This window comes from Corvus cornix, chromosome 3 (assembly GCF_000738735.6).
Source record: "Corvus cornix cornix isolate S_Up_H32 chromosome 3, ASM73873v5, whole genome shotgun sequence".
Taxonomy (NCBI): domain Eukaryota; kingdom Metazoa; phylum Chordata; class Aves; order Passeriformes; family Corvidae; genus Corvus; species Corvus cornix.
In genome coordinates this window covers 3,935,793-3,958,757 of record NC_047056.1, presented here as the reverse complement: position 1 = coordinate 3,958,757, position 22,965 = coordinate 3,935,793, and the positions used below count along the sequence as shown (strand labels likewise).

The following is a 22,965-nucleotide window of genomic DNA, read 5'->3' as shown; positions in this document are numbered from 1 at the left end:
TTTAGCACCAATCTTGGAGGGGCGTGGGGCTGTTCCTCCTCATTTTCCAGGGGTTTTGGCAGCCCCACACCTGGAGCAGGGACTGCAACACTGGAAGCACAAGTAAGTCCTGTCTTTTTTAATACCAGTGATTGGCAATTGCTCCATTGCAGTGAGGTCAGGGAGACAGGAAAATTCAGAGGAAACCTGTTTGTGACCCACAGAGGGAAGGGGATTTCAGTCACGAGGGAAAATGGGTGAGGCACAATTCCCAGAGTACTGGGTCTGCAATTTCACTGTTTGAAGAAACTTGCAATTGCATAGAACCACCTACTCTCAAGTATTAAATTGTTGCAAAATCTCTTCAACCATCTACCCACAGACCTGCTGAAGCCTGAACTGTCTTAAACCTTAATTTCCCTTTGTCAACCATTACCCTAAATCGTTTTTGTATTCAGAACATCAGGCTTTTCTTCCTTGAGTATTGAGGGGGAAAAAAGGTAGCTAAATTTTGAGCATTCAGAAGCAGACCCTAAAATACAACACAACTGAAGAGGTTGTTCCCCACCCACCACCTGGACACCTAAGGCAGCAGCAGCAGCAGCAGTGCAACACCCAGGAACTGCTCTGTGCCTCTCCTGTCCCTGTGGGGCTTTGTTCTGGTTCCTTCCAGGAGACCCTGGCATGTAGCAAGGAGCAGCACCTCTGTCTCCTCTGGAACATAGAAGCTTTTTGGTGGTAAGGTTGCCAAGTGCTGGCATTCTGTAAAAATAAAAAATATAGGACTTATCTTCTAAGAAACCTGATTTAGTGTGGCAGGATCAGTGTATGGAGAAAAGCAGCTTGATGCAAAGTCACATTTTTATTGAGCCAAGCATGTTTTTCCAAAGGCAGCCTGCCCTGTTGTGGCCAGTTTGTTTCAGATTGTAGATTTCATTTGTACACTTTACTTATGAAGCACTTCAGAAGTAAGTTATCCTTGCTCACCTCAAGATGGTTTAATTAGAAATTACAATGTGTTCCTGTCAAAATTCTCTTAACAGTTGTTCTCTCTGAGGTACAGCAGTGCAGAGGGCTGTAAATCATTTCAGTGGAAGGTTTTACAAAGCTGCAGAAAGAAAGCACTATTACTGTTTGTTTCTTCCTAAATAAATGTCACACGGAGGTCAAGTAAGGGAGTACAGTGCATGCAGACCTAATAATTACATGACATTGTTCATTATCTTTCCTAAAACTGCAACTGGAAAGAGTCTGCAGTGAAAAGCATCTAGCAAGAGGCTGTAAATGATACCCCCATTTCTTGAAATGGAGCAGCAGTTTTGTAATCCCTTTCAGCTCACCTCTGCTGCGAACTCCGTCTCCTACAGGGATTTAATTTTGCCACTTGATACACTGAGTATTAAGGAACTGGAAATGTTTCCTATTGATTGGTGTAGCTCACCTACCTCTGAGGGCAGGACTCACTGCAGCTGAATCACTGTCACTCTCTGAAGCTGCAGGCAAGCAGAACAGAGATCACTGTCCCCAAGTAAAGCTGTTTATATACACAGTCTGACTTGCCTCTCATTCCCTAAAAACCCGTAAATAGCACTTAAACTATGTACAGTCTCATAGAAGTGGGTCTTTATTCTTCCCACAAATAAATTATATATATATTTTTTTAGAAAACCAAATGTTAACAAAGTATAAAAAGTAATGCCCTAACAAAACTACAGTGCTGTTATCATTCCATGTTGTCTTTAGACTGCTGCAGTAAAGTATGTATTTCTTCAAAATATTGATTCTTCCAACATTGTCTTGTACTCTCTTCATGGGACACAGGAACCCCTTTGCATTCCAGCTCCAGTTCTGACTGAGCCACCAGGTTCTGGAAGTTCAAGGCCACTGTTGCATAATGTTCTGAGGGAAGAAAACAGGACCCTTCAGTGAAGTGCTTTTTAAAGAATGACTCCTGTTGTTGTTGCTGATTCCCTCTCTGCTCCGCCTGTCTGAGCACAGCCTCTTTTCACAGCTCGCTGGGCTGGGCTGTTCTCCGAAGGACACACACCGAGGAAGTGTCCAGCTAAGGCTGTTCCCTGCCAGCTTTGGTCCTTCCCCCTGCCAAGGAGCCCTCCAATGAGAGAGAGATCCTTGGAAAAACTCACCATCAGGCCAGCTCCTACACCGCCACTTCAGGACAATTCTTTGGCTTGGGACCTGTGGGAAGATAAGGTTCTCCTCATTAGCAGGGGAGAGAATTCCCATTACAGTTCTCCCTGAAATACAGGGAGAGGAGCATTATCTTATGGAATATTGGACACATGCATGTAAACAAGACCAAGGTTGGGGTTTGTTTTTGAAATAAACTCTTTTCATGGAGGTCTCAGCGTGCTGCATTCCACTGTTACGGTTTTGCCGTGGGAAAAGATCAGGACTCACTGGTTACTGCGCATAAAACACTGATTTTCTTGCAGACTTTGAAACAAGGACAAGCCCAGTTTTCCCCACTGAAATTCTGAAGTGTGACGGAGTGATTGTGTTACACAACCCAGCCTGGCCCAATGCACAAGTCGGGCACTCTTGCAGATGAAAATGATTTTTCGTTTTCAAGGACATTTCAAAAATGCAGCTGAGCTCTAATTATCAGGTTTTCCCTTCTAGTTGCACCAGCGTTCAGTTGGGACAGGGTAACATCTGCCCTGAATAGAACAGAGCTCATTTCCCCAGTTAAAAAGGGATACAGATTTGGGAGATAAACCTTAAACCTGCTTTCTCCCTCCTCGTAGTTACAAAGGATTGTGCTGGGTTTTCTCCTCCCCATGCAGGTCCTTAGGTGTGGTCAGCCCCGGCTCTGTTAATGGGACAGAGAAGCCACACACCAAAAGAGCAACTGTTTGGCTTTGAAACAGAGGAATATGCACTAGAGAAACTGAAATTCATAAAATGACGCTGCTTTTTAGCTCAGGGAAGAAGCCACCACCCCCTCCCCATTTTGGAAGCAGAGAGGAGCTTTTTACCAGTTCTGTGTATTCCCCGGTGACACAGCCCTCAAACATCTGAAGTTTGCCTCCTTTCTCTGCTTCAATCACAGCTGGGCATTTGGAGAACTTCTGTACCAACTAGCAAAAAAGAACAGAGCACAAAACGCACCATGCTGGGAGACAAGGGCGGGGTGCTGAAGGAATTAACACTGATACGCATCGGGCTTCTTGATTTTACACAGCCTTGCTGGGGTGGCGGCAGGGGCCAGTGCGGTGCCACAGTGAGACTGCAACTGCTGAGAAACTTGCACTGGCAGCCCCAGGCCAGGACAGGCTCTGCCCCCAGCACATACACAGGCACAGACACCACTGGCTGGGCCCAGACTGGGACAGGAGGGAAATGGAGCAGCAGCTTTAGGAAGGTGCAGAAGAGCTGCCAAGATCCATTTCTATTTCCCAGAGGTAGCCCTGGGATTGTAATTTAAAGTTCTCCAACACCAGCCCAGACTCTGGAAGGACACGAACCCAAAATTAGCGATTGTGTATTTCATACCCTATAAGCAACAGTATCATCAGCACCAGTAATTAATCTAATTAACCTGCAAGCTATGGGTAACAGCAGTGCCAGTACTGAGCCCCTCAGGCTCCTGAGCAACACCTACAGCAAACTGCAAAGCTTTTGGTAAGGACAGCACAAGGAAGCTGCACCCAAACCACATAAAGATGCAGCTTCACTTTGAGTACTTGGCTTTGTTAAGGTACAAAAACAGGTCTAAGGCAACCTAATAAACTCTCATCAGATGGAATCTCTACTTGACACAGTGACTGTGACACGTCTATTACACAACACTTCAGCTGCATCAACATCCACATTCAGTTAAAATGCCTCCTGAAAGTATCACTTACCTCCTTCTTTGTGAAGATGCTGTAAAGTTCATCAGCTGGAGAGTTGAAGACTTCCCTCATATGTATCCTCACTGTTGGAATTTTTACTCCAACCATATCCAGAGACTGTGGTGTAACAGCATCCTGCAAAGAAAAAAAAAATATTGACAGGATTGAGTGTGACATCTTAACACTTACAATGTTCTGGCAGGGCAGGACTGTTGGCACCTGCACATTCTCAAACACAGAGTGTGAATACATGGTAATTATACAGTGTATTTCTGTATTTACTCAGCAGGATTATTAATCAGGAGTCTCTAAATCCAGTGAAGAAACCTGAAGCCAACATACCTGCATTGTGCTCCCACTTGGTTTTCGCTCTGTGGCCAGTTCCTGACCAACGGGAGCTTTTGTTGGCAGAATCATTCCCAAGGTGAACTCTGCAGTGAAGAAAAGCACTTTCCAGTGTGAAATTGAGCTGTTCAACCCCCCCAACATCCACATACACAGTGAAGATCACCAAAACCCCGGGGAATGGGTATAACTGCAGGAGCACTGAATAAAACTCCAGTTTCCCTTTCTGTTTCCATCAGGAACAGACCTAAGAGCAATTTCCCTTAAAAAGGCTTTTCTGAGTTACCTGACCCCAAATCAGTAACATCTGCACAGACTTCTGGCAGCACAGCAGATGTTCAGATCAAAGAGCAATAATACCCAAAGAAATTCTTCTAAACTGGGAGGAAACTAAATACAGAATGAGAGCCATCCCTGTCAGAGGCTGCTTCCCTTTGAGTTTCCAGTGTTAAAGAACCTTTGGATGCCCTAAAAATCATACACAGTCATTTCTCAAGCCAAAAATTGCTGGATCCAACTTGGGAAAATTACACAGCATTTGACAAAAAAAAAAAGAGGTAATAATTTAACAAAGTAGTGCACAGTCACAGAGATGCACCTGATAACAGTTTGATTACAATAAGTTGCAAATGCATCAACTCCAAATTTTTTACATACACACACACATCCTTTCTCATTTTTAAGGGACAGTTTCACAGGAATGAAAGCAACAAGGATTAAAATGAGTTGAGAGCAAACATCTGCCTAGAAAATAGGAATTATCTTTGAGAATTTTTTGAGCCCACTTTGCTAGCTGTAATTCACAAAAATACCACAGTTCAAAAAATAGAAAGGGAAATTTAAGTTTGGTTCACCTTTGGTTTAGAAGAGCAAGTGAAAATTTAAAAATTTAGTAATAGTTTGGGATAATAAAACCTTAGTTTCTCAAACCATTATGGCAAGCTTAAGGATGAGCAGAGACTGTAATTGTAGAGTGGAAAAACAGAAATAAAGACAGCATTTCAGAAATTCCAGGAAATAACTAATTTAATTAATAACTAAAACAAAGGGACACAAAAATAAGGCAGCAGTTCAGGCAAGGAAGGCAGTTTTTTAAAATTAGGTAACAAAATAAATCCTAATAGTGGCCAATCCTAGTACTGCCAAGCTGAGCCCTGGCAGGGCCTGTGTGACCCAGCACAGCCTCAGTCACTGCAGAACCTTCTGGACAGGGCCACATTTGAGAGCAAGAAAGATCCTGAGTGTCAGGACTCTCTTATTTCATCTCAGCTGGTGACACTTAAAAATAAAACCAGTGCAGACCCAGGGATCTGTCAGTATCAGACCAAGCTGTTCAGGAGAGGTGCCTGCACAGGAACACTCCCAAGGAGCTGATTAATTCACCTGCTTTAATTTACCTGTTTTAAGTGCTTTCAGATAGTCCCTCAGGGCCTCTCTGACTTTGGTGGTTCCTTCAGTTCTCATCAGGTCCTTCAGAACATCACCTTCCCCTTTCTTCTTGCTAACATTTATCTAGAAACAGAAAAATTACAGCATCTGAGAGACCCCAGTCATGAGCCTTTTGGGTTCTGGCAACAAAGGATAGCATTTGGGCTTTGTTTACTATGCTCAGAGGACAGCTGCAATTTCAAATTCATGATCCTGGGTTAGCCAACCTTTGCTAAAAATAAGTCCTCTTAAGACATAAATAAATGTAGAACCTCCACTCAGTCCAGTTGATCAAGTACAGCCAAGAGCTGCTTCTCAGCAGAGGCTGAAGGATGTGTGAAGCCCAGTATCAACCCCTACCCGACCAACACAGGGACTCCGTAAGGTCTTAGGGCTGCGAGTGGTTTGCTGTGTTGGCTTGGGGTTTGTTCAAGACTACAAAGCAGAGTTCTTCTCAAATTTGTAGTTAAAATATCATCACAATAATTAGCAAAGCAAACCGTGCACATTCCTCACTGGAAAATTTGAGAACAGAACAAGGCATTATTCCCAGTATAATAAACAAAAGCATGAAATAAACTATGCACATGTAATCATCCCATTTAATAACGGGATATATCAAAATATGATGCCTAGATGTTGATTAATGCTTTATTTAAGGATTGTGGACCTATATAGCCATACCAGTGTTGCACACCTACCTCTGTATCATCTACCTCATTTTCTTCTGACAGGTTAGGAATTTCAACAGATCCCTTATGTTTCTCACCAGACTCTTTCACTGTACCTGTATTAACATAATGAATTCTTAAATGCATCATTAAAAACTATTTCCCCCACAGCAAGAGTTTTACACTTGGAGCTCAGTTGTACAAAGGTGTTATCTGAAGGGAGTTGCCTCAAGGCTGATTTAAAGGAACTGAACAGCAACCTGAGCCTTTCCTGGGAGCTGGATTCCCTATCCAGGCGCACCAAGGGATGGACACGGACCCACCTGCTCCCTGCACTGCTCTCCCCTGCAGTTGTCACCTGCTCTAACACCTTTAAAGCCTGCCACCAACACTGAATATGCATCTAAGGGTGGGTAGGGGAAAATCATCTCCTCCTCCCCTGTGTCCGCTCAGGATGCAGCAGCTCCCTGGAATGCTGACCATGGCCTCTTCACTTGTGTGAAAGCTCCCACCACGCAGGCATGTCACCAGGAAACATACATGTGGTATAATGGAGACATACACAATTGACAGTTTTTAAAATAAGAAATTCACACGCATATTCAGAGCGCTTGATGTTACTTTTAACCATGTTACAATCACTCTACACTGCAGAGAGACTCAGCAAGGACAAGAATTAAGCTCCACTTCTGCATCCTTCAGGGCCAAGGCCCACCCCACTGAGCTGTCCCTGTGCTGCTCTGCCTCAGATCCCCACTGCAAAAATTGAATTTAAGGTCTGAGGCTTTTTTCATTACACTGAAGACTCTCCACCTTTGCCTTGCAAAAGCGTTTTGTTATTTAAATTAACTCACTAATTCGATCACGATAAAATCTCTTCAGAAAGCAACAACAGAAACATGCAGGTCTGTCAGCTCAGTGTCAGAACATAAAAAATCTAACACGATGCTTCATCAGCAAAACTCTCAATTCCAACAGCCCAGGGCTGAGCATGGCTGCAGAAGGGGAATTATCATGAAGGCAGATGCATTATTTCTGGGGATTCCCACTTTCACGGGAGCCACCTGGATCCCACTGTTCCTTAACATCACTCTCATTATTTAAATTACTTCCCTGAGCCCCCATGAGATCGTGAGGCACCGACAGAACCCAACTGGTCGAGATCCCAGTGAGGGACTCAAACAAACGCCCAGGTGTTTCCTGGCAAGGAGAAGGTGAAGGGCTATCGGTAACACCAAGTGCAAAGATCCCTCCCCACTCGGGTCTGAGGCAATGAGGGACTGATTGCACAACATGCTCAGTCTGTTAATCCACAACTGCACAACCACATCCACGCAGGGACAGCTGAACTAGACCTCGGAGTCTTCCAGGAGAACCTGTCACTCAGTGAAGCCATGGCAACTGGTTAATGCCATCCTTGAAACACTCCTGGGCCCACACAGCCACCTCAGTGTGCTCTTCCCTGCCCCTTCCAAGCACCAGGATGAGTTCAGGAAAACCACACAACGTCGTCTTTGCAGACAATAAAGCCAGTCTTATTTTTGGCTGCTCTCCACAGAAAGGAGGTGCAGGCATGCAGGAAGGAGTTTTGGGGAGCAGAACCCAAACCTGACTTCAACTAATCCTATTAGCAATTTTCACAACTCTTAAAACAGAGTTTCACAAAGAACAGTGAACAATGTCTGTGCTGGGCAGCAAAGTCCAACCAGTGAGCAAACAGAGCTGGTGGTTCAACATGACACAGCTGCAGCTCTGCATTTTCAGTACCACTGTAATGCAAACAAAGCTTTATTACCTTTTTATCAAACAATCAAATTATCTGATGGAATTCCATTGGAATAAATTATATTTTGGTTTCCTGCCAATCCAGTGTGAAGCACACACCTCAGAAAGACCCACCTATAACAACACACTGTTGAGATACCTGCTTTAAAAGGACAAATGAGTTTTCACAAAGTTTCCATCACAATGTGGAATAAGCCATTAAAATCCTCTAACAAATGATAGAACAGCCATTTTGCTCAGTTTAAGTGCCATTAAGTACCCTCAGTTCCTCACTTTCTTGTTTCTCCCTTATCTAAATTCCTAAGAACGATGTTTTTCCAACACTGGACTTTCCAAACCGGCTGCAAATCTCAGGATTTTTATCATTTGTCCTTACATAGCCACATTTTAATCATAGCTTGAAGTCCCAGTTATCCTTGAAGACTTGTAGAACTAATTACAGCAATTACAATTTTTAGCAGTTCAGTCTGAACTCTCACTTCTAATTTAGAGCTCTCAAAACACACAACACGATGGCTATCACAGAAAAAATCATCAGCCTCTGGGTTTTTTTAGAATTTCCTGTGTAGTAGCCAACTTCTTTAAAATTAAGCTCTCAAAGCCACGATTCACTCAGTGTAGCAAAGCACCCAGCACAAGTCAGAGCTGTCTCTAAACCCTGAGCAGCACAAAGACCTTGCAGAGAAACAGTTTAGAAAGAACCTACGTAGGAATACAAACAAAATACTGTCTGTCTGCTTCTAACTTTATACTGAAATAAGCCACACAAAGCCAAACTAACCTGTGTTTAAAGCTTAAGGTGATTTTAGCTGAACTTACAGAAGTCAAAAAGCTGATTACAATAGTTTTATCTACACTGATTTCAACTGCACTAGAGTACAATATTTGCCTTGCTCTCTCAACATTGACATCTCAACTCTAAGTATGTTCTTAGTTTATAACACACTTGGAACATTTAAAACTATCTAAAACAAACAGTGGTACTTCATTTAAAGTCCCCTCTTATTGTAAGAGCAGACTTCAATTCCAGATCTGGTCTCAGCAATATTCCAGTCAGGCAAACCCACACACCCGAGATCTAAGAAATAAGTATTTGGGGAAGCACAGCCTGTCACTCGGCACTGCAATATCCAGGGACATTCCATCAGCTGCTCCTGATTCTTACTCCACTGCAAGTCACGGGCCACATTTTGCTGTCACGTTTTAGGCATCTAATAAATGGAAAGAATTTCTTGGTATCACCAAAAACCGAACTGCAAACGAAGAGCTTGTCATGGGACAAGCACAGCAGAGGGCAACTCCAAGAGCTGGGACTGCAAACGGATATGGCACAAAAAAAAAAAAAATACACAAGCACAGCCCCGGGTATCCCAAATAATTAACTATTATTTCGATTTCCCACTGAAGAGTTTTATCCTCCTGTAATTCCTAATCCTCAATGTAAGTTACAGTTAAGTTTTCGGAAACAGCTGTAATCTGACGTTTCCTAGGTGTTCCTGCTCTCCACAGGCACGGAGCACACAGCTGAAATTGGGAGCTGTAAATCTGGGCACAGTGGAACTAAACCAGCCCCGGCACTCTGCTGTCAATACCGCCACACTGCAGGCATTTACTTCTTGCACAGCCAAGTGAGTAACCCTGCGCTGATACACGGGGCACGCAGTGCTAAGGAATATGGGGTGGGAAAAGCCTGGCTGAAGGAGAAAGAGCCACGCTCGGGTTTCAAGGTTATTTAAGAATACGCATTTATCCAGGCCCACGTGGCTCCCCCACTCTCCCCACGACTCTGAGTCACTGCAGTTCACCGAGACATTCGCGTTTTCCCAGCCCGGAGGGGACAGGTTCCTCTGCACAGGGATGGCTCCCGCTGGCAGCAGCAACCATCACAGACCCCACGGCACCCGTGCCAATGCCACCTCCCCGGCGGGGCCGCGCCGGGCCCGGTCCCCGGCACACGCTGCCATGGCCGGCAGTCCCCGCGGAGCCCCTCGCATCCCCCTTTCCCCCGTACCTTTCCAGCTGAGGCGCAGGTTCCACTCGTAGAAGAAGATGAGTTTCCCTTTGCGGCTGTTGCAGGACGCTTCGCCCTCCACGTGTTTGAGGTCGCCGATCTCGCAGCGCCCGGCCTCGCCCTCCACCACCAGCCCCTCCAGCACCTCCTTCAGCTTCCTCTTGGACCAGCTGGTCGCGTCCCGCTCCGTCCTGCCCCGGGAGCGGCGGGGTCAGCGCCAGCCGCCCCGCTCCCCCCACCCCTTCCCCGCATCCCGCGCCCGTTCCCGCCGCATCCCGGCGCTCACCAGTGCCAGTTGTTCACGTTGGTGGCGTCCGCGCGCTCCTCCACGATCCAGCGCGGGTCCCCCTGTCCCCACTTGGCCATGGCGCTGCCCCGGCCCCGCCGCGGCGCCGCCTCCCCCCGCTCCCTGCCGGCCGCTTCCGCCGGCACCGCCAGAAGGTGCCAGAAACTTCCCCGCCCCGCCGGAGGAGGAGGAGGAGGAGGAGGAAGGCGAGGCTCTGCCCTGCCCTTCCTCCCGGCGCGGAGGGCGGAGGGAGCGGGGCCGCAACGCCCCGAGCCCTCGCACCGTTCTGGGTCTCACCGACAGCTCCTCCGCTCCTGTGCCCAGGAAAAGCCGCTCCTCCGGGGCTGCTCCCGGCTCCGGGGGAAGGCACCGCCTAACTGGAAAAGAGGAGAGAAAAAAATAAGAAAAGGAAAACAGGAAAATTAGAAAACAGACTCTCGTTTTCAAACACTGCGGCGGACACTTCTGTGGAAAAGAACAGAATAATTGATGTCCCAAAATTACTCCATCTGAAGCAATGACACTGCACAGGAATCGGGTTTATTGTCTTGCCCATTTAACACGTGCCGAGAGAAATTAAATACACTGTGAGGCAGCGCTGCTGCTGGGGAAGCAACCCTGCAGTACAGCACTGCAGCCCTTCCCTCATATTGCTTGTTCTCGTCCTTATCCATCCTTACAACAGAAGCAGAATTAAAATCTGGATAACATTCCCATATTCTTATTGCTCATTTAATTCTGAGCTGTTCCAATGAGTCTCATTGTGGTTTTTCTAAGAATTTTCTTCATCGAGTGTTCTTATCAGACAGATACATCATCACCAGGCTTGTCATCTTCAGAATCATCATCTTCAGGCTCATCATCTCCAAGTTCATCATCTCCAGGCTCTGTGTCCAAAATCACTGCCACCTCTGAAAATTTTACTCCTTTCAGTTCTTTCTCAGGGGCAGGCAATGTGGGATGAGGTGTTAAGGAAAGAGCTGGCTTCTGGTACATGTCTGTCACAAAGGAATCCTGCAAAAAAGTGTGACACAGGTGAGGCAGAAAGCTACAAATGGTTGAGTGTGGACAAATTATAAGCAGTAGAAATCATAAAATTGTGAGCCCTTTACTGTACACATTCCGTGAAGATAGAAGGAAGTCATCAGTTCTGGATCGAAGTCCTGCTCCTTCTGCTAGGCAGGGACAAACAGCCCCTCCTCTATGATTTTTTATAGGATCATAGAATGGTTTGGGGTGGAAGGGACCCTAAGAGATAGTCAGCTCCACCCCACCTGCCATGGGCAGGGACACCTTGAACTAGACAAAGTTGCTCCAAGCTCTGTCCAGCCTGGCCTTGAACATTTCCAGGGAGTACTTCCCAAGATTTTTTTTTTTTTTTTTAGTTCCATCAGATTTACTTTCTTGATAATTCCTTCAGTTATTTGATGAATAACAATAAAATACTTTTCACTCCATGCTTTGCAATCAAAAAGCTCATTACCTGTTTTGTTGTGAATCCTACAGTGGGCTGGGCCTCCACATTTCTACTTTCAGCAGCTTTTTCAGGTGCTCCATTTTGCTCACTTTCACTCTTGTAATCCAGCAGCACTGTGTCCAGGTAATTGTCTTTTTCAGGGGCCTGAATTTCATCTTTTTCAGCATCACCTCCTCTGGTGCGTTCCAGGTTGTCAAATGATATCATCTCAGTTCTCCTGAGAGAGTTAAGAGAATTCACAGCACCTTGAGCTAAGACAAAATCTCAGCCTCTCTACAACCAAGAGCAGCATGTGCACTGATCTCAAAATCAGTGGGATTTTACCCAGGGAAATGTTAAGTAGCTTCTTGGATCCTGAAGGTTCTTCTCTGCATCAAGATTAACAATTTGCTAAAGAGTAAGTAGGAATTTGCCTTTGATAGAAGATTAAAGGGTATTAACTTCCTTCAAGTGTAGAGACTTTTAACTTCTCATTTTAAGGGTCTTTAAAAATGAACCTATAGCCTAGTGAGAGATCCAAGGAAAATCCTATGGTACCAGAATAAACTAGAACCACGTTTTTTATATGCAATTTTCTATAAATATGTGATAGCAGCAGTCTACTTACCCATTATTCATGTGCTCTGGTTTCTCTAAGCTTTTCAGACTTCCATTTTTATCAACTGCCCACGGGTTATCAATGCCCTCCGCAATTTTGACTTTCTTAGCCAAATCCTGTTTCCCATACTTCCTGAAAATAATACATTGAAATAATAACAATATATTAAAATAATTCATTCTTTTTGAAGATTGGCTTCCTAGTTGTTTTAGAAACAGAAGATGATTTTTTTGTGTCAGAAGTTTAATACACATTATTTTACACAGCATTTATTTTCAGTATTATTCTGGGGATTAGTTTGGAGTATTTCCTATTTTTCCATAATGGTAGCAGTGTAAATGTTTGCTTCCCTTCTGGAAATTATTTGTTTTCCTCTACCATGTGGTCCTGCTGCCACTGAAGTTAAGCAGCAAAACCTCCCTTGCTTTCATCATTTATGGGGTTGGAAGAGACTCGTAGGCCCCCCTTCCCAGTTAAAATTCCTGCTGTTCACATTTCTCTGATTTAGAAGTATTTATTTCTGCTTTTGCTGAGTGAGAAACACAAGAAGAAACAACTTTCAGCTGTGTGTGGTGATCCAGCATAGCAAATCTTAGGCAATGCTCCCTGCAAATGCCAGTAATTTATCAGACAAATATTTTTCGAGTTGACATTTAATTAAACCAATCAGCTGTAAATCCAAATGGCTTTGCTAAGGCAAACCCTCTGTACCTTTTCCTTCTCAGATCCAGCAGGATGTAGGCCAGGAAGGCGATGAAGGTGCCGGCGAACAGGACCCCGAGCACGATGGCAGCCACGAAGTCCGAGGATGCCGGCGCTCCGGGAGCCTCCCCGATGGCAGCACTGACGGATGCTGAGAACACCTTCTCCAGTTCCGCCTCAATGTCGCCCTTCTGCTCCCTCAGTTTTCTGAGGATGGAAGGGTAAAATGTGTGTGATTTACCAGATCTTCGTTTTGGCTGGAGGAGTAGTGAAAAAAATACAGGATATCCCTCCCTGGTCTGCCAAGACCTTTTCTGAGGATTCAGACTTATCATTTCTTTCATTCAGGAAAAGCTCTGTTTTCCAGCAACCAGCCCTGGTGCTCATGACCTAAAATGCTGCAAAGCTGGGACAGTTGAACTAGACCCACATCACTGCCAGGTTACCAAAGAAATGTAAAATACACCTAAAGTGTGAGTTTTTAATCAATGTTCTGCCGCTCTGAAGTCGATATACATTTTAATTATATTCTTTCTGCTTCAGCTTTTTTTTTTCTTAAACTGACTTTTGAATCTGTTTTGCACAATGAAGCAGCCTTATTCATGTTTTTGGCGAAGTCCGAAAATTAGCTGTCAGTAAATACTGAAAAAGCTTTCTGAACTCTAAAAAACCCTATCTGCATAAGCCCTGCCACCCAGAGGGCAGACTGTGCCATACAGACCTTTTCACATCTTCTGCAGGTACTTCCTGGTGGGCCTCATCAAAAGCAATGATTTTTACTTGGGTTTCATCAGTGCTGCTCCTTGCTTTTCTTTCAGTCTCCTTGGAAGAAATATCAACCACGTAGATATTCCATCCAAGTTTGTCTTCCAGGACCCTGGCATCATATGAAGAAAACATTTTTAATGAACTGGGCAATGACAGGTTCTTTTACTCTGGAAATTAAATAAAGTGGTATTTAATAAAACATTTGCCAGATATTAATTGATACTACTAAAAATACCTTGGCAGGTATTTTAACCTAAGCATGTAAAAATGCAGGATTATCATCAGCAAAGGAATTAAGCTGTTTGCCCAAAATTGTTGGGTGATTGAGTAGCAGAGGAAAACAATATCTATAGATTACTATAAACAGTAAAGGTGGGGAGGAGGGAAATTTAGTCTCATAATCCTCATTGTTTTCTCCTCTTTTTCCAGAGAGATTTTCATGCTGGATTGGACCAGTGGCCCAGTGAATCCATCATTCTGATAGCAATCAGCACCAGCTGCTTCCAAGAAAGTTTTCCATTTTTTACCAGCAAGAAACTGGTCCATAATAGCAGCGACAACACAAAGTCATTTTTTCCACCTTCAGAGTGAATTCCCTTCATAAGCACAGGACTCCATCTTTCCAATGTAAATAGTATGGCCAAACAACCGATCTTCCATCTTTGTTAACATGCCAAAAAGGCCCAATTATGGTTTTAATTGTTGGGTGGCCATCACACATCACTGGCTAATCCCCTGTTCCTGCAGGGCTGGGATGTCCTGGAGAAGCTCTGCTGCTGTGCCATGAGGGGGGATTTTCACCTGTAGCAATGGTGGGTTTGGTTTGTGTCTCCACATTTATCTTTGTCCTGTGTCTCCACATTTTTATCTTGCTATCCATGAAAACCCTTAGGCAGTTAAAAATGACACAAACATTGAGGTGGGAAGAAACCTCTTGAAATTGTCTAGTCCAATGACCTCTTTGGGATTTGTCAGCTCAGGCCAAAAACTTACGAGGCAAAAATTGGTGGATTCCTGTGAATTCCCTCAAATTATTCTGAGCTACATCAGATTGAAGGCCTGGCTTTTCCTGGGCACTGGCTGTATCAGCTCCCTGTAGGATGTCAGACCCCTATCCCAAAGGGACTGTAAATTTATCATTAGAAATTATACCAGAACAAACTCATGGCTTCAAAAATACCTTTGTATTTCAGCACTGTTTCTTTCCACCACGTTGATCTTCTGACTAAGCACCAGCATCACAATGTTGCTGCTGGAACTGGAATCAACAGTTACCTAATAAAGAATCACATGTAAGATTTTCTAAAGCATTTGTACCTCTCATAGATTGATCAAAAAACCCTCAAACAACCAACCCACTAAACAATAACAAAAACCCTCTGATATAAAATAACTGTCCTCCAAAAATCAGTTTTCGTGCCAACATATTTTTATGTGTCAATGAAAATGGCAACATCTTAATTCTAGTATGTAAATATTCATGTAGCTGACAGCCCTATTGACTGTGTTAAGTAATTTTTTGGTTTTGCCATTACCAAAAAAACTTAGCCCTTCTTGTTTACAATCTTGACATGGAAATAAATCAGGATTATATAGAAAAATCTTCCTTACACTGACTGTTGTCCAGGCTGTGAGTCTTCTTGTGCCTTGGTCTGCAGCTTGGACTTCCAGATTAAATGTTCCAGTCTTTCCTGCTACAGAAACCGTAAAAATCTGTCCCGTGTTTTCATTGATGTCAAATTCGTCAGTTTGACCTCTGACTAAGCTGTAGAGCAGAAGTCCATTGTCTCCTGAATCTGGATCTGTGGCCTGGGTTTAAAAAAAGTGGTTTATGACACTCTGCTTGTGGCTTTTAGACTGCACATTGCTCTTCAACCAGTAAACTCAGCTCTCAAGAGCAGATTTAAGAGCTCCTTTAACCCAGTGAAAGAAACCCAGACCTTTCACAGGATTTCTGTCCTCATGAAGAGCACAGGAAATACTCTACCTGGACTGTAACGACGGGGTATTTGTAGGGCACAGAGTTGGGAATGCGGGCAGAGTAGGAGTTGCTGGAAAACACGGGCTCTTCGTTCACATCCTGCACAGAGATCGTCAGCATGGCCACGTTCTCAGCAAACAGGCCTGGAAAAAACACAAGTGAACAACCTTGACTGTCAGCTTTTCACCTTTCATATCAAACTTCACAAGTTAAAGAGAATCACAACTCCTGTGTGGGTTGCAAACACAAGACACATGGCCATTGCTCCCCTGGAATGTCATTCAAAGCAAAAAGCTACCTGAACGCTGGGCTCCTGCAGCAGAGAAGACTTTTTTGTTTGCTTGAATTAAAATCACATACTGAGAAACTTCCTCATAGTCCAAATTCACTGCTGTTCTCAGCTCCCCACTTTCAGGATCCAGTCTAAAGTGACCTGAAAGGAAAAACATGCACTTTTGCTGTTACAGCTGCCATTTCACTTGTACCCCTCCTATCTCTTGTGTCTTAGTTGCTCTTGGGATGTTTCTGAACAATGTGAAATTCAACACTTCCACTGGCCAAACAGCAAAGGCATCACAGCTGGGTGCCCATCCCACACCAAACAGCTCTTAAACGTGCAAAGGAACAGCATATGTGAAAAATAATTTCACATTATTTCACAAATAAGGAGTATTGCAGCTTCTTCTTGCACAACTCCATTTTTTTATGTATTTCCAAGTTTTCTCTCAGTTTCTACACACTTCCTTTGTTGTGGGCCAAGTGGAGCCTGGGCACAGCTGCAAGAGCTGCAGGAGGGCAGATGCCTTAACATAAGTGCAAGGAAATGATGGACTAAAAGTGACTGGCAGGGAGGAAGCTGCTTGTTTACAGCACTTTCTATTTTGGCTCCCCCAGTCTCTAAATTATCATCGTTTAAGACTAAAGGAACCCATTTTGTAGCAAGTTACCACCCTTTCTAAAGCCAGAGATCAGCAAAGTCAATGCTGAAAAGCTCTGAAAGAAATTCTCTGTGTACTCCTTTTTGTAAAAAAAAGTTTATCCATGCTCTCCATCTCCTCACTTGTGCACAGCAGCACCTGCCATGCAAAAGACAGGTTATGATGTTCCCCTGGCTATTTTAACTCATTAGGGGGATAGTACTCACCTCTTTCATTGCCAGATACAACAGTGTAATCAATAGGTTTTCCTGAAGTTTCAACCACAGCAAAATCATAAATTAAATAATCCACTCCTGTGTTTTCTGAAACGGAAACGCTAATGCAGGAAATAAATGATAAATCACAATGTTAAATTTGCCAACAGTTGTTGCCCAGGCAGGCTCTAAAATTTAGCTCTTTTAAAGAGAGTTCTCTGTGGAAAATCTTGCCCCCACCTCCCAGTTGTTTGCTCAATCTGCCCAACTTTCAGAGTGCAGTGCAAACCCTGGTTTTCCAGCCAGATTTTGGGTCATCCTTGAGTAAAACCTAAGGAAAAATGTTTTATAGTGTGCAAGGGGAAAGGAACAAAGTATCTGGCTTATAAAAGCTGCAAAGTAGAGAAATAAAAGGCAATGCCTCAATTCACATTCACAGAACCCCAGCGTAGCAGAATTTCCTATATTTTGCTTAAATAAACCCCAAAACTGATGTCCTTTCTTCTGCATGGAAAAATATGAAAATTACCTTCAACTTTGCTATGTTCTGCACTACCTGGTGAACACATCCCAGTTATATAACTTGATATGAAAGCCTCACCTGATCTCACTTTTGTTAAAGCGAGGAACGAATGGACGGTTGTCAAACACGTTCAGAGTAACCACAGCAGTGCCATTTAAAGGAGGAGAACCTTTGTCCTTTGCCATCACTGTTAAATGCATCTCTCCAGATCTAGACAGGTTTCCAGTTGTAATTATCTTCCCCTCACTCACATCCTCTATCAGGAAGAACGGGCTCACACCAGGATCCGGGAGGATGTAATACTCAATAAGGCCATTTTGCCCCTGCCATGAAAGGAACACAATCTCATGGAACTGGGAGTATGTTTGGAAGGGTAGGGTAAGCACTGAAACAAGAGATCCAAAAAACATCTAGTGAAATTATTTTGAAAATAGTGATTTTTTTTTTTTCTTTTAAGAATGAAAACGTGAGGTTAGCTATGGTAGGATGGGTGCCAGTTCAAAAAAAACCCCAAACACAAAGCAGAAGAAAATACACAATGAATTGGTCATTTAGACAGTAAAAACATGGCAAAAAGATCTCTAATGAAAATAAGTTAGATGTGTAGAGGGGGACAGTCAGAGTAGTGAGGGTGGCACAGGGAGGACAAGTGCCACTCTGCACAGCTGAAGGAGGAGTTTCATGGGAGTCTCAATGCAGACCTCCCACAGTTCAGCAATTTTCAAAGGCAATTTCACTTTTTATACAAGATCATTGAAAAGGCTGATTAAAAAAGGGCTGTTAGATGATTTGCAGCAATGTACCACAGCTGCAGCTATTCTAACCAAAATTATGCGTGAAGAAACAGGAAGGCACCTGCTACACCTATTTTGTTGTCACTTTGAGATGTTTCATCTTGTAAATGATGTAATTACTAGTGATGTTGCCATGGCGATGTGGTTGACTACTGGATATCCCTGCCAGTGCCTGGATACTATTTGATGGGTGTAGTACAGATATATCAAGCAAAATTACATTTAAAGATGGGAATGGAGAGAATTAGCTGGGGTGCCACACTTCAGAGGAGTTTGGCAAGCAGACATTTCCTTGCTCGAGCAGCTGATGTTCAGTTTTTACAGATTCTTCTACCTCAAAAGTTCTAATAACTTCAGAGACACTAAATTGCTTCAGTCCTTGTATACTTCTGAAGAACTGGTGCAGCTCTGTGTAGTAAAGGGAAAAATTAAAGGAAACACAGCTGAGGAAACATGCCCAAAGCCAGGGAGTATGTCATTGTCAAGGCAGAGCCAGCAAAACTCCTAATTTCCAATTCCCAGAGCTGGATTCACTTTCTGCTGCGTTTGGTGCTTCGTGCCTAGAGAGTGGAGCAGGATGTGTTTGTGCTGCAGCGCAGAGCAGTGTCAGGTCCAACAGGAGGCGTTACCTGGTCGCGGTCGGTGGCGCTCACGGTGATGACAGGAGCACCCACAGGATTCACCATGTTTATGGAAGCGGAATAGGAGCTCTGGGAGAACACTGGGGCGTTATCGTTCTCATCGATCACTGCAACACTGACATGGGTAGTTGTCTAGAAAACAAAATGGTGGCGTGCATTTTAGAGTATTTGGAATCTCTTATTTAGCATTGTTTTTTCCTTGCACATACAACAAAGTATAAATCAATCTTTGAAAACGCTGCAGTGAAATGTTGTTTGGGTTTAATTTTGTGAACTCAACATCAGAGATCACTACAGGATTTTAACAGAAGCAGGAATTCAATGTTGCAGTAGGATCCTACTTCTTGAAAGGTGTCTGAATGAGTAAGAACAGGATGTTTAGGAGACCAACATGTCCTGCATGCAGTTCAGGATGCCCCACCTGTTCTGGTTCTGTTAAAAAAGTGTCTAATATCTTTTCAAATAAAAGAGATACAGCAGAACTAGAACAATCTGCTGAAAATTATTCTTCTCCCATGAAAAAATTATCACATCACTTACAGTTGTAACAGCAGCAGGCAAACTCCTGTTCCCCAGCACAGGTCAGTCAGCAAACAATTCAGGGTCAAAGCCTACCATGCATAATTTTGAAGTATTTCACATAATGAAAGTATACTGCTACTCAGTGTGGCTAAAGGCTGTAAAAGTCTGACTCTAAACATGATGAGGTGACTCATTTATTCCACACAGTAAATGTCTGGGATAGATCTCCTTCCCAATAGTTCAAAATCCACTCTGAAGGGTCGCTGTTCATTACAGTAATGGTCTCTTACCTTGTGGAAAGGGGCAGATTTATTGTTGACTGCAGTCACTGTAAGATTGTGTTTATTCATGGTTTCATAGTCTGGAGAGTTCCTTATCTTAATGATGCCCTGTATTTCATCTATTTCAAATATATTTTCTCCATCACCTGAGATAGGTTTAAACAAACATCATCCATTAATACATCTTAGAAACACATAATTAACTACACTCTTAAACTATATGTTTACTTGTGTCCTAAACTCATTAAAACAATTTTTAAAAGTACCAGATAGATAATGCAGAAATATTTTGAGTGGATGGGCATTTGAAACATGAGCCAAGAGAATGGGTTAATGAATTTTACAGGGACGTCTATCACCCTGGTGATCGATAGTTGGTGTTCTGGGGTCAGTCTGTTGAACAAGTTTCTCCAGGTCTGTGCAACTTTTTGAGGCACTTGTGCAGTGTTCTGACCTTCTGGAGGCTCACTCTCATGTTTGCTGGTTGCAGTAGTTATGAACACAGTGCTCCTGCCAAGACCTCTCAGAGGAGTTGTGTGAATTTATTTTGTCTCTAACGGAGGCAGACTGAGTGACCCAGAGATGTAAAGAGAAATCGATGTGGCTGCCAACAGACATGGCAGTGACTTCTGCTGGTTTTGCTCAAAGTTTGTATGCATATTGGAAATAAAGGACTAAAACCATATAAACTGTATTCACATTGCTTTTGATGGTCCTTACAACTAAACCAACTATTTCAGCTCCCTGCAGGCTTTGGTCCAAAGTAGTCTAAATTTCCATCTCTGTTGTGTTCTACAAGGCAGGGATGAATTAGGCCCTTATTCCTCATTCAGAAAATTGTCTCTTTTCATCAAAATTTCTCCTGTTGATTGCAGCTATGGCAGTCAAGTAGCTAAAGATTTTTTATAAAGCTGATTTTTAACAGGATTAAGAATACAATTAAAAGCACAAACATCTGTAGTCTCTGCAAAGTTCCTACTCAGTTGGTTTGAAAATTGTATGAGCATAAGTTAGTAACATTCCAAACCAGGTAAAAGTGAAACCTTCTTGGCTTTCATGGAAAGAGGTTAGGAAATAACATGGGTCATGTTATTTATCCTCGCAGTTGTATAGACAACAAAGTGCCAGTGCAGTGACAGAATTCCTTGTTACCTGTGAGGTTATATAGAACAAAGGCATTGTCTCCTGTGTCTCTGTCTGATGCTGTGATTTTTCCAACTATGAATCCCACAGGCACGTTTTCATTGACTCTGAAGTCAGGCACTGGATCAAACACAGGTGGCCAGTCATTAACATCAGTGATCTTTATCACAACTGTGCAGTAACCCCTCTTCTTCTCAGGGATTCCATCATCTTCAGCATAGACCACAACCTGTAAGTTACACAGTTATTGGTAATGAGAAATCATACAAAGAGGTTCCTGCATAAGGATTAACAGTATCTTGGTGAATTTTGAACTTTGAAATATTCTTAGAAATGTGAAGTCCAGTTCTCAAAATAACGATTAAAAACTTAAGGAGTATTTGGGTCAATTTAAAAAGTCTTTCTATGTAGAACCAACAAATTCACCAGTATTTTTGCTTGAAGCAAAATAAGATCATAAAAAATATCAGCAGTGGCAACAACAAAAAGATTAACTGAGAATCATCTCTGCAAGCTCTCGGTCCAGCACAGATTCAAGCAGCAGACAGTACTGAATGCACGAGCTGGCATTGTGAAATTAGTTATTCACGTGTTGAAGTGCTTGCAGGGCAGGTGAACAATGAGCTGTGCTTGAATTTCATCATAGTCAAAAGGCAGTGGCTTGTTTTAATAATGGCTCACACCTTGAGATGCTCCTATTCTAAACCAGTGCAGAAAATGTTCAAGCATTATCCAGCTAAACAAAAGCACAAGTGTCACCTGTTTTCCAAGAGAAAGAGTTGTGAATAAAGAAGATTTAAGGAATCTAAAGCAAACCTGATACTCTGTAGGTTCCTCTTCATAATCAAAGGGGGCAGTGGAATAAAGGATTCCAGTTGTTTCATTTATCCAGAATTTTAGTCCATGTCCATTGAGAATGCCATATGTTAGGAAACCATTTCTACCTGTGTCATTGTCCTGAGCTTTCAGCTGCACAATCTGAGTAGCAGGTAAATTCTGTGGAGGAAGTAAAAAATGAGGCTCTCAGAGACTGTTTTGCTGCAATTGCTTGAATTATGTGAAAGGGGGCAAAGTTACAGATATTGCACCCACTTACAGTAGTATAGATTCTTCAAAATCAAAATTACAAAACTTGTTCAGCACAGTAAGAGAGTCTCTTGCTTTCTCTAATTTACAGAAAATAACTGTTTTCCTCCCCCCACGTCTCTACCCACAGCTGCAATTTTCAGGAAGAAAAATGATTTCAAACAGCCCAAATGTTAACCTCAAGCATCTGACTTGCTGTTATTTCTGTTTAACAGCCTCTTCTCCTATGAAACTCAGTGGGTGTTCTCAACTCCAAAATCACGTTTCTTTCTGAACACTATTTGGCTGATAATTATCAAAACAATCTAATTCTTCCTTTCTAACAGTGTTATTTGCACCAGGATTGACAGAAGGTATCAGTGTTTCACTTGCAGGGCCATTTGAGACCTGATCTCAAGTTATTTGATCCAACAGGGCATCCAGCAATTCCCACTGTGTAAATATTTCACATGGAAATCAATTTTTTAAGGTTGGGAAATGTGATTCTAGTTCTCCTCCATTAAACTAACTGGGAATATTAAAATTAGGTGTAATAAGTGAACCTATTTTTAACTCGGTGGTAGAAATGGACTAGATTTTAAGTCAGTTGTGGCTGCTATTGAGAACGTGTGTGCATCAGCTGGGGATCTCAAAGGCAAGGGATGTGCTCTATAAAATGCTAACATGATCAATGTGCTGCTTTTTTTAAAAAAGCAACCAGCAGATTAAAGTGTTGCTTGAAAATTGAAGAGTGAAATGTTGAGCAAGATGCTTTTGCATATTTAAATGCTGTGGCTTCTTCTGTAGAGAACCACAACGTCTGAAAATCTGACTGAAATCTGGCTTGTTCTCTGCTGCTGATCACTTGTGGCAGCAAAATCACAACAGATTGGATGTGAGCAAGAGGAGAAGTATTGCTAAATTAGAGACTTTTCCCTGCTACTTCTCTGCATGAAGCTCCCTTAAAAAAGGCTGAGTG

At 43.0% G+C, this 22,965-nt stretch overlaps 2 protein-coding genes across 2 annotated transcripts in view; both read right to left on the bottom strand.

Annotated features, from left to right (window-relative positions):
• Nucleotides 1-822: 822 nt before the first annotated feature.
• On the bottom strand, nucleotides 823-10,494 carry LOC104691509 (activator of 90 kDa heat shock protein ATPase homolog 2). Its single transcript, XM_039569390.1, has 9 exons — nucleotides 10,360-10,494; nucleotides 10,074-10,264; nucleotides 6,308-6,393; nucleotides 5,576-5,690; nucleotides 4,176-4,264; nucleotides 3,846-3,968; nucleotides 2,976-3,077; nucleotides 2,124-2,175; nucleotides 823-1,878 (listed from the first exon to the last, which is right to left on the bottom strand). Exons 1-9 carry the CDS (start codon nucleotides 10,437-10,439, stop codon nucleotides 1,703-1,705), a joined length of 1,014 nt encoding a protein of 337 aa, XP_039425324.1. The 5' UTR covers nucleotides 10,440-10,494; the 3' UTR covers nucleotides 823-1,702.
• A 389-nt stretch (nucleotides 10,495-10,883) lies between these two features.
• LOC104691559 (protocadherin Fat 4-like) overlaps nucleotides 10,884-22,965 on the bottom strand; it is a 30,711-nt gene continuing 18,629 nt past the window's right edge. The window contains exons 23-37 of the mRNA XM_039570070.1: nucleotides 21,738-21,917; nucleotides 20,931-21,150; nucleotides 19,788-19,924; nucleotides 18,964-19,107; nucleotides 17,619-17,863; nucleotides 17,030-17,139; nucleotides 16,184-16,318; nucleotides 15,892-16,028; nucleotides 15,516-15,713; nucleotides 15,085-15,179; nucleotides 13,858-14,013; nucleotides 13,146-13,343; nucleotides 12,444-12,566; nucleotides 11,843-12,053; nucleotides 10,884-11,373 (exon numbers count right to left, since the gene is read on the bottom strand). Of these exons, the coding sequence (XP_039426004.1) occupies nucleotides 11,161-11,373; nucleotides 11,843-12,053; nucleotides 12,444-12,566; nucleotides 13,146-13,343; nucleotides 13,858-14,013; nucleotides 15,085-15,179; nucleotides 15,516-15,713; nucleotides 15,892-16,028; nucleotides 16,184-16,318; nucleotides 17,030-17,139; nucleotides 17,619-17,863; nucleotides 18,964-19,107; nucleotides 19,788-19,924; nucleotides 20,931-21,150; nucleotides 21,738-21,917 (2,502 nt within the window). The 3' untranslated portion in view covers nucleotides 10,884-11,160. The remainder of the gene's footprint in view (nucleotides 11,374-11,842; nucleotides 12,054-12,443; nucleotides 12,567-13,145; nucleotides 13,344-13,857; nucleotides 14,014-15,084; nucleotides 15,180-15,515; nucleotides 15,714-15,891; nucleotides 16,029-16,183; nucleotides 16,319-17,029; nucleotides 17,140-17,618; nucleotides 17,864-18,963; nucleotides 19,108-19,787; nucleotides 19,925-20,930; nucleotides 21,151-21,737; nucleotides 21,918-22,965) is intronic.